This window comes from Bicyclus anynana, chromosome 11 (assembly GCF_947172395.1).
Source record: "Bicyclus anynana chromosome 11, ilBicAnyn1.1, whole genome shotgun sequence".
NCBI lineage: Eukaryota > Metazoa > Arthropoda > Insecta > Lepidoptera > Nymphalidae > Bicyclus > Bicyclus anynana.
The window spans coordinates 12,010,288-12,025,872 of record NC_069093.1 but is presented as its reverse complement, the minus strand read 5'-3'; the positions used below and the strand labels follow the sequence as shown (position 1 = coordinate 12,025,872).

Sequence of the window (15,585 nt, the reverse complement as noted above, 5' to 3'; positions counted from 1 at the left end):
TTCGGTTTCTACACGACATCATACCGGAACGCTAAATCGCTTGGCGGTACGTCTTTGTCGGTAGGGTGGTAACTTGCTACGGCCGAAGCCTCCCCCCATACCACTGCTTCTCGGAGGCCGTCGCAACACAACATGACTTCCTGTATACAACTTGACATTGTAGACAATATTTAGTATTTGTATTTGTTTAAATAACTTTCGTTGTTTGTAAAGCGACTAAGTAAATAAATTTAAGACAATTAGCCACTTTTGTCTGCCTCAGTTTCGACGCGCTACCATATCTCTAGTATAAAATATCGTTGGTTATTCCATTATTTATATTTTTAATTTTTGTAACGAAGTTCTTTTACGCGTCTTACAATAGACTGATTGTCGTATATTTATATTGTTGTGTAAGTAACTATTGGTTTATTTTTTAACATAAGTCAATAACGCCGTTTTCTTTGCCGCCAATATGTAGATAGTGGCAAGTGTATGTAATTATCATTATTACAGGGACATGCGACTTAGCACCTATGCTTCAAATTACTATGAAAAAGTGACGCCGAATATATTTTTAATTTTACTCATAAAGCCGCATTTATAGTCAGCAGATACAAAAATTAAAAAAAACACTTATAATAAAGAAAGAATACAAATCACCTCAAACACTAGCTTCATCATCAAACTGTTCACTGTCCAAAAAAGCGAGAGTGAGGTCCATTAACATCACAAGCGCATTCAGAAAGGCCAGTGATCCGGCCACGAGTGCTATGGTGTTGTCTCCAGTTCTTGGGTACAAGCTGGGCGTGTTCCTCGCACCAAGAACTAGCCCACCGCATACCGAGAACAGGATCACTCCAATTATACCGAAGTACATGTCTTGGACGAGATCTAGAGGCGCGAAAATCATTTCCCCTAAAAACGGTAATTTAATTAGAGTTTTGACGACCTCTCAAGCATACTTGGTAGTGCTGTTGAGAATAAACACAGAAGGTTCAATTCCCAGCTCGGGTTAGGTCCCAGGTTGTAGGCTTCGGCCGTGGCTAGTTATCAACCTAACGGTAAAGATGTATTAAAATTAAAATTTTAAGATTTAACAAGATTGAATAGTTTTTTGTTGAAGTGTAAGAAGAGGATTTGACTAGCGCAAACCGGAGTACCCATCTTCGGACGTATTTTCAACCCTCGGTAAAAAGTATAAATAATGGTCCTATAATTACAAACACTAGGACAAACACTAGGACTTCTTTTTAGGAAACTTCCTCTTCTTTTTGAATCTTTTGTCAGATTAGAAATATCTAAAATGGTTTTTGAGTTATAAGTCAAAAACCGAACCCCTTCTTTTATTTTTAGTTAATGGTTTATAACTTTGGCAATTTTTGCGAACGGGCCTCCAATTTTTTCAAAATCTATCTACATTCAATTCCGAATCGAATGACATCTCAAACATTTTTATAGGAACTTTTTTTGACCTAAATGGCACATCTGAACTATGTTCAGATACGATGCCGCGTAGTAACCGTGAGAGATAAGGATAGAGTAAACTTGTACCTCTTCCAAGTAAGCAAGCTTCTATCTTAGACTGAATCATCACTTGATACGAGGTGAGAACACAGTCAAAGGCTAATCTATCATTTAAAAAAAAAAACTATTTATATTGTAGGTAGGATTTGTACGGAAACCATTATACATTCTGTCGCGCTATATAATTCACGCCTTGTTACTTATTCATACTACTAGATACCAAATGATCACTAAACATTGATCGTTTATGTATTCATACTGAGTACAAATGCGGCTTTTAACTACAAAATTGTATTTACTCGTTATTTGGCCACTGAATTGTGCTTCGCATTAATGCTGTGTGACACTCGGAATTATTCAGTAATTTAGTAATTACTAATACGAGAAATTCTTCATCATGGTTGCTAATCATAGCGAAACAAGAGCAACATGCTCGCGTTGTAGTCACTCAGCAGGTTATTATGGATCTTGGTGTATCATTCAAATATTGAGTCGTTAAAAAGTGTAGTAGTAGTGTCGTTTAGTAAAGTGTAAAGTGTATTAGTTTTATAAAGATTAGTATATTAGCAACGAAATTTTAACGAAAAATAATTAATTAGGTACGTAATTTCGTTAAAATAATTATGTTAGACTAATAGACACCCGTTCCCTTAAGAATACGGGGACGGGGCCTATAACAGTAGCTTTCCAATACTGAAATAATTTTTCAAATCGGTTCAGTAGTTCCAGCCTATCCAAAACATTCAAACAAACTATCAAATCTTTCCTCTTTATAATATTTAGTGTAATCGTAAAAACAAAAAAAAATCTGATAATAATAATTGATGTAAAATGGCGTAGTCAGGTCATATCGACGATACAAAAATGTGTTAGATGATCACAAAAAAGTTAATACGATGAAAAATTGTGCAGTGACTCATTATGTGAATGGTACACCGAAATACACAATAACCCTGCTGGTCATTCAGTCACTCACCAACTATCTCTCCAGAGAGAACGATCACGTAACCGATGTACGTTCCAGAGCAGACCATCAGTGTGGGGATGTCTGTCAAGTCATAGCTGTATTGGTGCAGTGTGAGGCAGGCTATTGCTAACATCTGAAACAGATTAAAGACAATATAGACCAAGAGCCAGACGTACCTCGTTATAAAAAGGTTTGATAATCAGTTCATGCTGTAGAGGTAAAGTACGATAGCCAGTTAAGTTTGGACCGTGGTGGCTTTTTTTTATTCTATTACAAGTTAGCCCTTGACTACAATCTCACCTGATGATAAGTGATGATGCAATCTAAGATGGAAGCGGGCTAACTTGTTAGGAGGAGGAGGAAAATCCACACTCCTTTCGGTTTCTACACGACATCGTACCGAAACGCAATATCGCTTGGCGGTACGTCTTTGTCGGTAGGGTGGTAACTAGCCACGGCCGAAGCCTCCCACCAGCCAGACCTGGACCAATTAAGAAAATCTCAATCGGCCCAGCCGGGGATCGAACCCAGGACCTCCGTCATGTAAATCCACCGCGCATACCACTGCGCCACGGAGGCCGTCAAAAGAAGGCAGTATGTTACAACTTTTCAAGGGTATCAATTGTCCAAGTATTTTTTGTTATTTTTTAAGCGATATCATGTCCCCAGCCCCCAGACCCGTGACTTTGTGGCAACCCTTCGCTAAATTTAGTTTTGGAAAAAAGTTCGTTATCGCGCGTTGCGAAAAGGGGCTAGACGGAAAAAATTAAGACCAAAAGTTGAACTGGCACGTACTGATCCAATTGTGTAAGAAGGAGGGTAATGTTTTTGTTATAGTTGTTCGTCGTGACCTGAAGACAGCTGGTGATCCCAAGGGTAGGATAGCGATAGCTATAGCAATAGCGATAACGATTGTGATAGCGATTGCGATATCGATTGCGATTGCGACCGCGATTGCGATTACGATAGCGATTGCGATAGTAAACTTCGTTCCATCCGGGTATCCCTTGACACCTCATTCATCAAACCTTTGTTGCAGTTGGTAGTATTGTGGTTCTCAACAAAGAAGTCCTGTACGATTACCAGCACAGTCAGTTTAAGATTTTATATTTTCTAAATTGACTTAGGTCTGGTCTGGTGGCAGGCTTCAGCCATGGCTAGATACCACCGTGCGGGTAAAGAGCTGATGACGTCTTGCCAAGAGATTTAGCGTTTCGGTACGATGCCGCGTAGAAACCGAGGAACGGCTAGAAAATACGAGTACCTGTTACTCTTCCATGTAAGTCCATCTTAGACTGCATCGTGAGATCGCAGTCAGTCTAACTTGTCAAAGATTAAAAAAAAACTAAAACAGACGTATCCATAAAATACCTATGAATGACCTACCTAATGATTTCTAACGAGACTGTTATATACGTTGCGTCAGCGCCTTGTCAAAGAATAAAAAACATTACGAATTACCTAAACATTTCCAACGATAAGATACCTACATGTTGAGTCAGCGCCTCACTCGTGCCAACATATTGTCATTATTAGCGTGCATTCAGTACATTTAAAATGACCGCAACATCACAATAGCGTAGCTACCGATCGTTTAATTAATTTAGAACCGGTAGTAAATCCAGTAGGCAATTGATAAATTATTATGGTGATAGAATAGCGGTTGTGAAAGCGTTGGTTTGATGATATCAGCGTATTGTATTGAAATATCACATGGCGGTTAATTTGAAATAATAGTGGACTATTAAAACAATAGCTTTTAATGTATTGTTTGATTTGACGAATGATTTTAATGTTTGGTAGGGTTGTGTAACATTTTTAATATAAGTCATGTTTTAGAAGTGATAGGTAGTAGGGGTAGGTAGGTACCTTTTTAATAGACGAAAAGCTATAGAATGTTAAACTAGAGATCTTTTGGATTTTATACCACACTTTAATTGTGAAACTTTATTTTGTAAATTAAAGATGTATAGTTTAATTATGAAGGTAGGTGCAATAAAACGAAGTAGTACCTATACATATAAGACATATGCCAATAAATACTAGGACGACGGTATAAGATAAGGCTTATAAGGTGGGAGACTTCAGCCGTGGCTAGTTACCACCTTAACGGCAAAGACGTACCGCCAAGCGATTTAGCCTTCCGGTACGATGTCGTATAGAAACCGAAAGGGGTGTGGACTTTTATCTTACTCTTAACAAGGTAACCCGCTTCCATCTTAGATTGCGTCATCACTTACCATCAGGTAAAGAAAAAAAGAAATAATTGTAAAGAAAAAAAAATTACCACTAGTGAGTAGAACAATAAATAATGCAATTTTATTTTAAGAAATGCATTAAAATTATCATTAATTGATCTTGAATGAATGTGAGAGAGTTTAACAATTAAACTTCCTGCAGATTTCAATTTTGTTTTCCAATTTCACTACGATAGAAATATTATGTCTATTCAATGTTCTATGTTCAATGCTATACCAGATATTATAATTTAGAATTCTAATGTAAACACATTAGAATTCTTTGGATTATCATAATATTTCATTACCGTACAGCGATGGTCGCAAAACGTAATTTCCCAAGTTTCATAACAGGGGCTGGAGTCGTGACCAGCCTCTAACAATAAACTCTATGATATTACATCTTGGTCCTATTTCCGCGAGTGAGCAAATCCCACTAATAACTTGTACAGAAGTTATCATCAATAATATTAAGTAATTGGTACACTTCTCAACGTCACTTATTTAACCATATATCATGTAATTTATGGGAGACGATTTTGTGAAAGTATGCCAAACGATTTTCATTGGATGATTGAATTATAATCGCGTAATGTTATTATAAAAGTTATGGATTAAAGTTTCTAGGATCTAGGAAGAGCATCATCAATCTTACTTGGCCAAGAAGCGAAAATTTTCGAAAAAGAAAACCAATTGGAGATACACCTATGCTCGCTTTTACATTACACTGTATCTTAAGATAAGTGTTTTGTGGCAACACTCAACGATATTTTATACTATAGACATGTTACGTGCCTAGAAAATCACCGCAAATATTGAACCAAATTTAGTTATTACTCCATTGAGAGCACACATGCACAATTTTGCGTTTACTTAGATTATACATTTTTATGTGTAATATAGTTTTTACACTTCCTGAACACATAACTCGAGATTGTAGGCAATATTTGGGTATTGTTTGTTTATATAACTTTCGTTGTTCTTTTTTTTTGTTTTTTATTCTTTACAAGGTGGCCCTTGACTACAATCTCACCTGATGGTAAGTGATGATGCAATCTAAGATGGAATCGGGCTAACGTGTTAGGAGGAGGATGAAATCCACACCCCTTTCGGTTTCTACAAGACGTCGTACCGGAACAATAAATCACTTGGCGATACGTCTTTGTCGGTACGGTGGTTACTAGCCATGGCCAAAGCCTCCCACCAGCCAGACCTGAACCAATTAAGAAAACCTCAATCGGTCCAGCCGGGGATCGAACCCAGGACCTCCGTCTTGTAAGTCCACAGCGCATACCACTGCGCCACGGAGGCCGTTCACTATGCGACTAAATTAAATTAAGCCTTTATTGGCCTCAGTATGGACGCGCTAGTGTCATATCTATAATATAAAATATCATTGAGGGTTATACTTGAACGGTCCAGGGTCTGGACCTTTGTTACCTAAAACCTTAAACGCTTATTTAGTAAAGTTAATCTGACGATGAATCAACAGTTAGTCTTCGCAAAGTAAGCTTACCAGTTCCATTAATTTTATGATGCACGTCGGTAGCATCATTTTGTAAAGTGTTGTATCACAAAAAATAAAAAATCAAAACAATTTTCACTTATAACTTCCAAAAATAAATCATAAATCATAAAGTCTCTGACTTACTTGACGTTACAAGTCATAACTGTCCCGTGACATTTGACGCTATGAAAATAGACTTTGTTTTTCTGTGCTCCATTATGTATAGATTATTGAGAAAATTTACTAAAAACACTAAAAAAGTAAGAATATTAATTGTATTAGATCAGACGCTCTGAGGAGTTGAGTGTGCATATTATGAGGATCGCATTAAGTTCACGGTTTTTAAAATCAAAATAAGACTCTGGATGTTGCCAGGAGGCTTGTTGGTCCAATTTTAAAGTTTTTATATGAGTTTTTAACACGAGTTTAAAAATTTAGAGATGATTTCTGTTAGGAAGTCTGTATACAAGAGGCATCCATTCCATTCCATCCGTCCATTGCCTAATAATGATGATAATAGTTTTAGTATAATCTTTTTAACATAAAATGGAACCGACTTCGGAGACGTATTTAAGTCATTTTGATTTCATTCACACACGATTTAGTAATTTTTTGATCACAAAATTACTAAATCGTGTTTCATGAAAATGAAATACCAATATGGGATACTCTTTAAAAAAAACAGAATTTTCTACATTGGTTAATAAATGATGAAGTTATGAGAAAACAAACTTAAAAAAAAAACATACGCGTTGAATTGAGAACCTTCTCCGTTCTTTTCCTTCTAAGTCGGTTAAAAATAGATTTCTTCATTTAAAATAAATAAAACTAATGTAAGAATAATTTAATTTACTACTTTCATATTTTATGGTGGTAATGAGTTTTGCGCAGCGGTAAAAGCTAAATGGGCATAAACTGCTCGTCCTAATATTTACACGTTTAATATTTAATATCAGTATAGTTGAAAGTGAAGGTAACGATCTTTCTGTGCATACTTATTTAAAGTAAATCGAAATTACCGCCAAGTCAGTGGTGTTTAAGATATTTTAAATATCGTCGTTATTAACCCATATACGGCTCATTGCTGAGCTCGAGTCTCCTCTCAGTATGAAAGGGGTTAGGCCAATAGTCCACCACGCTGGCCCAACGCGGATTGGCAGACTTCACACACGCAGAGAATTAAGAAATTCTCTGGTGTGCAGATTTCCTTACGATGTTTTCCTTCACCGATTGAGACGCGTGATATTTAATTTCTTAAAATGCACACAACTGATTGTGGTGCATGCCCCGGACCGGATTCGAACCCACACCCTCCGAAATCGGAGGCAGAGGTCGTATCCACTGGGCTATCACGGCTTAAAATTAATTTTAAATATACTTAATATTAATTTTCCTGGTGGTAGGCATCGGCCGTAGTTACCACCCTACCGTGAAAGACGTATTGCCAAGCGATTTAGCGTTCCGGTACGACAAGCACAGGTGCAGTCTCTATTCCCTTACTCTCATAATCCGATGGGACGGCAGACCGACAAGACCAGTGCGAGATCGGGCGCATGATCGACGACTTGACGTGCTCTTCGAGGCACGGCACTAAATGATGTAAGCAAGCGCTTGACTGCGAAACGCCTGATGGTTAAGAATAATGCAGCTTATGGTGGAACGTGCTTGCCTAGAATATGCCTATTCACTCTTGATTTAAATATACCCACGTTATCGGTGGTAGGAAAAACGGAAGCTGGGAGGGCATTCCATATATTTGCAGTGCGTAGAAGGAATGGAATAAGATGAGACTTTCTTTTTACAATCAACAAGGTGCCTACAACTTACTATATGAATCAAATAATCCCATCCTTAAATCGTCAAACCTACTTAGATATTATCTACTTGGATTAATGGATTTCTCCCTTATATTTTTCATGTAACACATAATTAAGCTATCACATTTTATATTCCACTTTTAAATATAATGCATTCAATAACCCTTTAAGTGATCTATTAAAATGTAATGAGATCAAGTCAGACCTTGGTTTATAAATTCCACTATAAAATTATTTGACCTGTCGCCTAGCACTGTTTGTACTTTTGAAAGTCGTTCATGATAATATTATTTTCTTATTGGTCTACTTTCAGTCCTTGAATGAATACTTGGACTTTTAAGACACATTTTAAAAGCTTTATTTTATTTGACCTTCCAAATAAAGTTTAAAATTTAAAAGCTCACAATTTAAAATTTCTGCTAAAATACAGGTGAATCATATATTTAAGGTCGTTGACATTAACAGCAGCTATAATAATGAGATTATACAATGTTAAAATGTTGAGGCTTTGCTAAGGATAATATTTGACGGCCTCCGTGGCGCAGTGGTGTGCGCGGTGGGTTTACAAGACAGAGGTCCTGGGTTCGATCCCCGGCTGGGCGGATTGAGGTTTTCTTAATTGGTCCAGGTCTGACTTCCATCTTAGATAACATTATCACTTACCATCAGGTGAGATTGTAGTCAAGGGCTAACTTGTAAAGAATAAAAAAAAAATCCGAAAGTAAGATAGAAACACGTGTATAGAAGCCTCGTTGGTTCAGCGATTAGTCTATGTGGTTTCATATCACGAGGTCCTGAGTTGAATCCTGGGTCGTAACAGATGAGGTGCTGTTCTTTTTTCTCAGAAATTTTCATTTACAGTTCTTTGCTCGGAGTTGGTGGTTTTTCACCGGTGGTATCTGTACCGGTCATTAAAATTAACGACTAGTAGTTTTCGTTAATAAATTTGAAATTATCACCCTAATATAGATTATAACACATACTTAGATAGTGTGTAGTCGCAGAATTCGTAAGCTGTTTTATGTGTCCCGAAATGGGAGTCCTTGGCGCATCGCTACGCTACGATAAGTAGGTACGCTTGTCGGCGTGTCAGCGAAGGTAATTAGCTTAGCTGTAAAGGTAGCATTCCGATCTTGGCGACCGCGACCTGCGACTGCGACCGGGTCGCACGGCCCACTGCTTAGTATGAATTTATATGGAGCACTAAACAAAAGCGGTCGCGCGACGCGGTCTTCGGCTTTGTATAGTGCTCCCTATAAATTCATACTGCAGTGGGTCGTGCGATCCCCGGTCGCGGTCGCAGGTCGCGGTCGTAAAGAACGGAAGGCTACCTTTATGCTCACATAGTCACAGAAGTTACATTTCGAGTGAAAAATTGTTAGGTGTTGCGGGTCTATAGGATATTAGTCGAAGAACCTAAGCATGTCAATCCGTATTGGAGCTGCATAGTCTAAGCTCCATATCCCCTCTCCTATAGGGAGGGCTGTCCTTGTAATGGACCACTAAAGGCGGATAATGATGATGATGTTTTTCTGCTTAAGCGGGACTACGAGTCTCAAGAATTTTAATATTCCATTTTCTTGTAAAATTATTTCGCGCCATAAAATTGGATGACCGTTAAACGTTTAGAAAATTTGCATACCGAAAGTGATTATCTTATACACTTTGTTTTACAATATAAAGATATTTTTACTACAAAGATGGAGACTGAAAATACATTAAAAAAAAGGTTTGCTCACAGTTTAATTGCAAAATATTACTGTATATATAAATATTATATAATTAATTATATTATGGAGATATCAAACTATTTTTGCGTATCTCTATAGGCATATTGTATGTCGTTTACAATTTGTTCTAAAATTATAAAGAAAGTTATTGTAAAATCTGGTATTTTTCTTATATATATTTGTGCATTTCTCATATATTGTCTTTATTGCAGCTCGATATGATGTTTTTATATATTTATTATATTTTATATGATTCGGGTAAAGGACACAAATAATAGTCAAGTTTTGGAAGCTAAATTGATTAGGTTTAAAACGTTAATTTAAGCGAAACGTACAGGCTATTATGTACTCGTACAATAATATATTTTATATTCATCATCATCATCATTATCAACCCTTATTCGGCTCACTGCTAAGCTCGAGTCTCCTCTCAGAATGAGAGGGGTTAGGCCAATAGTCCACCACGCTGGCCCAATGCGGATTGGCAGACGTCACACACGCAGAGATTTAAGAAAATTTTCTGGTATGCAGATTTCCTTGCGATGTTTTTCCTTCACCGTTTGAGACACGTGATATTTAATTTCTTATAATACACACAACTGAAAGTTGGAGGTGCATGCCCCGAACCGGATTCAAACCTACACCCTCCGGAATTGGAGTCCGAGTTCATATCCATTAGGCTTTTTTATTTTACATTTTATATTACTGTAAGTTGTCGAAATTATTTTTATTCAATTGACTAAACAAAAAATGAAACTTTAAGCAGAAAATAAAATTGCTAAATTTGATTTCTTCGTATGTAAGATTTCCAATTGCTTTACATACAAAAAACAAGATCGAGTTTGGTTCGTTGCCCCCATTTCATTCTCAGCATAGAATAAGTTATAAGCTACTTCGGGGCAGGTACTTCAATCTATTTGAGCAGATTCCCAATCCTCCAAAGGATTCATGTAAATATGGGAAAACTAGGATACAATCAATTTTTTTGGCACAACGGGCCCCAAAGCTGCCCTTTGGCGTTTCGAAGTTGGAAACAATCAAATTCGGATGAAGATTTTAGCCAAAGAATAGAAGGCATTTTTTTGTTGTGCAGCCCACATTTTATTATTTACGTTTACTTTTATTAGAATAAATGTATTAAATTATCTTTTACTAACTACTGCACTGTCGCCATATTGAAAATAAATATTAATGTAATAAAAAACAAATATATACCCTACGTGTAATATGTTCTTACATACTCGTATCACCAGAATTTTTGTCATAAGAGTCGAAGGTCAAAGCCTGACGGCCATTTCAGTATTCTGCAGTTTGCACACATGGTCAAGTTATTCCCGAAAAGCGGGACTGAAGCCTATCCGCGCGGGACATTTAATTTTGATTAAAATCGGGCCGTCCCGATTTTCTGGCGCTGCTAATACTGACTAAATAGTACAATCAAAAGTGAGGAATTGGTTCTAATTAAGCCTCTTTAAACGGCCACTTTTTTTTACTTTTACGACCAGTTCTTCCTTTTTATAGGCAAGGATCTGGAGCTATAATGTTAAACACTATTATACTGATAATGATACTGACCAGAAGCGGATTAACGTTATGTCGCTCCCTCACCTAGGCACGAGGATGTAACAAACTGGTAACTTTAACTTTTAAGGTAATGGTGGAGGTACTCAACAGCATGAAATTGTCCATATGCTTATCTAAGGCGCTCAAGTAAAACTAAAATTCGCCCTCTTCGCCTCCTCAGCTTCTAACATCGTGATTTATTGTTCAGACAGTTCTTAGTGCGTGTTTAAAGCATGACTTTAGTCCAAGTTAACAAATAGACAACAATAATAATAAGCATCGTCACTTTACAACGATGCGATAAAATATATTTATAAGTGTACTTAATCGGCTTATACACCGTTCTTGCTTAACCTTATTCGCACGAGAGCTTTTTAAACGGACGTTAAAAATGCGTTCCAATACAACAAATGCATTCCCAAGTAAGTGTAATATGTTCACACGAAAGCGTTTTTAAAACATGGCGCTTTCTTTCGAGCAGTGTTTCTTTTTTGGGCGTTGGAAATGGACCTTCATTTATATTCATACTATATTTATTAATATGAATAACACTCAGGATAGTTTAAATTCTAAAATATATTTAAACGCTTTTTTAAGCTCCGTTAAAAATACTCTCGTGCGAATGAGGGCTTACGCTTGGTTAACGTTGTCAATTGTTCATGACTTTTGATTGCTATTTTTGTATAATTATATATTTCAAACTTCGCTGTCGGACAGGATTAGTTTAGCAATAAATGTACGCCTATTTCAAAATAACTTAACTCCAGTCTATTTGGACGTATGTTCCTTTTATTAGGAGAGCTGCCGAAGAAAGGCAATATAAGCTACTCAAACGCAGAAGATGAACTTATGGGAGTGTACCTTGCATGTTGTTGAGTACTTCCACTAAATATGTCCCTTGGTGGATACGTTTAGGGCAGCCAATAAAACTAACTTCAAATGTATTAAATCTACCAAATCTAATTGGTTCCAATGACGCTTTAGTAACTGCAAATTTAGCATCTTACACACCAGCCATGGCCAGCCTTCAGCCCAAGATACAGCATGATGCAGGGCAAACCGACTTCAAGGACAAGGAACAGAAAAGCTGGTGATATACAGAAGAACTATACAAATGTTAAATCTGCATCCGCTAGACTAGAATCAAGACTAGACTACAAGCAATCAAACGCCAAAAAAACCACTAATCACATGAAATCACAAATTAAAAGTTAGTTCTTTTAGGAGTAGTAAAACTACAGAAGTAGGTTCCAAACTCGCACTAATTTATGTAAATTTAGAAAGTGAAACGATTTTTTTTTATTTATTTAAATTATGGGTAGGTACGTGCGTGTTCGGTGTAGGAACATTACACAATAATAACTCCTTTATTCTTAATTGGAGTCACAATGGTAATGTCTATTTTCCTGATAGAGATCCCGCATTGTTCCGCACATTCCGAGCCCATCGTGAGAGAGTTTAGGCGTGATCGTGTTTCGTGAAATATTAGGTTCATGACGGAATAGCGCCGCCTCGAGGCCGACACTTGGTTATAATACTACTTAGTGGTATTCATCCGCATCGTTAGCTGCGGGGACTTTTCTTTTTACCTATTAGCAAGCAAGGGCGTCAAACCATAGCCTATTGGAAGGACAAGTTGGAACTGTAGAGCAGCTTGCAATTCACATAACTTGTAGCGCGAGTCTATTACATCTACGGCGATTCTTATTGCAAAGAAAGTCATCAGAATGGCAAAGCTATTTAAAAGACGAGAATGGGATAGACGAGAAATAAATCATCCTCACTTTACAGCAGAACCCCAAAAATCCTTTTACAATGTTTTTTATTCTTTATAGAATTTTTTATACTTTAGTTTCTTTTCATTTGTCTATTTCGTTGCGGGGATTTTTCTTTTATACATATGAGCAAGCAATGACGTAACCAAATCATAACAAAATGATGGTTGGTTGATTGAGATTATTAAAGAGGTTGCGAAAAATATCAACTAAACTTGCACTATTTATTCTTGTCGCGTCTAGTCTATACCTATATGGAAATTGTTGTTAGAAAGAAAGTCATCAGAATGGCCTAGATTATGACTTTAGGTTCTTTTCATTTATCTATTAACTATTTCATTATCTGCGGGGACTTATTTTTTTTTTTTATTTATTTACTTAGCATCCATGCACTTATAAACTAATACATAAGCTTAGTATGCATGTCACATGGGGCCCTGTCAGGGCATTGCTAAAAATAATAATGTTACATGCAATAATAAGAGATAAAATATATTACATTTCATTGGACAAAATTAAAATAAGATAAAAATAAAGTAGAAACTTGAGCGGAACATTTATAGAATTAAATTAGAATGTTCAAAATTTTAAATAATATAAATGTCAGGTATAGTAATGTCATAATAATAGATTATTTAACGCTGATAAAGTTAAATAAACATATCCAATCAATTACAATTGTCAAAATAATGGGATAAATAAGCAATGTCCTATTTTAAAATGAAATGTCAATAAAATTTTAGTTATTTATAAATTGACTTTTCTTTCTGTAGCAAGCAAGGTCGTCAGCACCCATAGCCAGGAGGGACAAGTTGATAATATTACGGAGGTAGCGTGAGTCAATACATCTAGGGCAATTGTTATTATTAAGCAAGTCCTCAGAATGGCCGTAGAGGTTTGACCTCCGATGCGCAGTGGTATGCGCGGTGGATTTACAAAACGAAGGTTGTTTGATCCCCGGCTGGGCCGATTGAGGTTTTCTTGATTTATCTAGGTCTGGCTTGTGGGAGGCATCTGCTGTGGCTAGTTACCACCCTACCGACAAAGATGTATAGCCAAGCGATTTAACGTTCTGGTACGATATCGGGTATAAACCGAAAGGAGTGTGGATCCTTCTTCTAAAAAGTTAGCCCACTTCCATCTTAGACTTCCATCATCATCATTTACCATCAGGTGAGATAGTAGTCAAGGTAAAACTTGTAAAGAATAAAAAAATGGATTAGGACTTTTTTTTTCATTTGTCAAATTTTTTATGATAATTATAATAATAATTATCAGCCGATGGATGGCCTGTTGGGCTTAGGCCTGTCCTAAAGACTTCTAAACAACACGGTTTCGAACCATCCAGCGGCTCCTTGTAACCCGCTTGATATCTTCGGTACACCTAGTGGGAGCAATACTTGTACATAGGTTTGTTTTTTTGTGGCAATACTGCGCTTTCCAGTGCGGGGTCGTCATTCCAGCACCTTGGGACCCCAACGTCCTTCGGCTCTTCAAACTATATCTATATGCCCCTACCCCTTCCACTGCGACTTGGTCTTACAACTAAGTGAGATTGTGACAAGAAAATAAATGCATACTTTTATAAACTTTATTCATTTTATTATGTATGTATATTATTATTATATTTATTATGTATTTACAAAACGTTTATTCACCGGTTTAAGATTAAAATAGAGAAGTCTAAATAGGAAGGCGTGTCACAAAGATGTTGCAATCAAAATGTTACCAATAACCATACTAATGAAGCCTTTGTATTGAATAAAGCCTTTAGGTAAAAGGTTAAGTTACAATTTTTGATAGGCATGCAGCTTTTTATTTTTTCTATTAACCAAACTCATAATTTGTGTCGAAAGAGATGAGGTTGATTTTATATTGATATACCTATAATCATACCTACAAACTTTACTAAATCATTATTTCCTAAATTATATGTCATAAATAGGTACATTTTACAACTGTAATTTAGTTTAGTTGTAAAATGTACCTTATTTCAAGTTATGAAGGAAGGTTCTGAAATTTACTCCTGGTGGAACCACGTGGAACTAAAATTTTGGGGCCCCGTGATGAAAATAATAAATTTTCAATTCTTTCAGTGTATCAATATTCAGGCCCCCTTAGCCAAGTGGTACGTCGATTCTCTTTCTACGATCTCTAACGCTTCGAAAACTAGAAAAATTTATGGAAATGACAGATCTTGTCACGTGACCTGTCGATAGCAAATGTCATTCTCATACATCTTTCTAGTTTTCGAAGCGTTAGCGCTCGTAGATAGAGAATCAACGTGCTACTTGGCGGCAGGGCGGAAAATAGTCGAGTCTTACTAAGAGATGTATCAAACCCTTTTCTTGTTTCAGGATTCCCGGATCTAAGAAAACCGAGGCTAATATAACTGAGTATCTTATAATTTTCTTCAAGCAATGCTCTCGCCTGCAGCATTATATCAATGTAAATGTTCCTAACATAGTAGTTAATTAGTCCTT

At 36.6% G+C, this 15,585-nt stretch overlaps 1 protein-coding gene across 1 annotated transcript; it reads right to left on the bottom strand.

Annotated features, from left to right (window-relative positions):
• Window positions 1–643: 643 nt before the first annotated feature.
• Window positions 644–6,265, bottom strand: LOC112051499 (uncharacterized). The gene is made up of 3 exons (XM_024090166.1): window positions 6,227–6,265; window positions 2,483–2,606; window positions 644–897 (listed from the first exon to the last, which is right to left on the bottom strand). Exons 1-3 carry the CDS (start codon window positions 6,263–6,265, stop codon window positions 644–646), a joined length of 417 nt encoding a protein of 138 aa, XP_023945934.1.
• Between the last annotated feature and the right edge of the window lie 9,320 nt (window positions 6,266–15,585).

What these genes read in the sequence shown, in the direction of transcription:
- LOC112051499 (XM_024090166.1), bottom strand. Translation starts at nt 6,265, where the DNA reads ATGATGCTACCGACGTGCATCATAAAATTAATGGAACTG. An exon ending in TCATAAAATTAATGGAACTG is followed by an intron (nt 2,607 to 6,226) that starts GTAAGCTTACTT and finishes AATCTGTTTCAG; the next exon opens with ATGTTAGCAATAGCCTGCCT. An exon ending in TCTCTCTGGAGAGATAGTTG is followed by an intron (nt 898 to 2,482) that starts GTGAGTGACTGA and finishes TACCGTTTTTAG; the next exon opens with GGGAAATGATTTTCGCGCCT.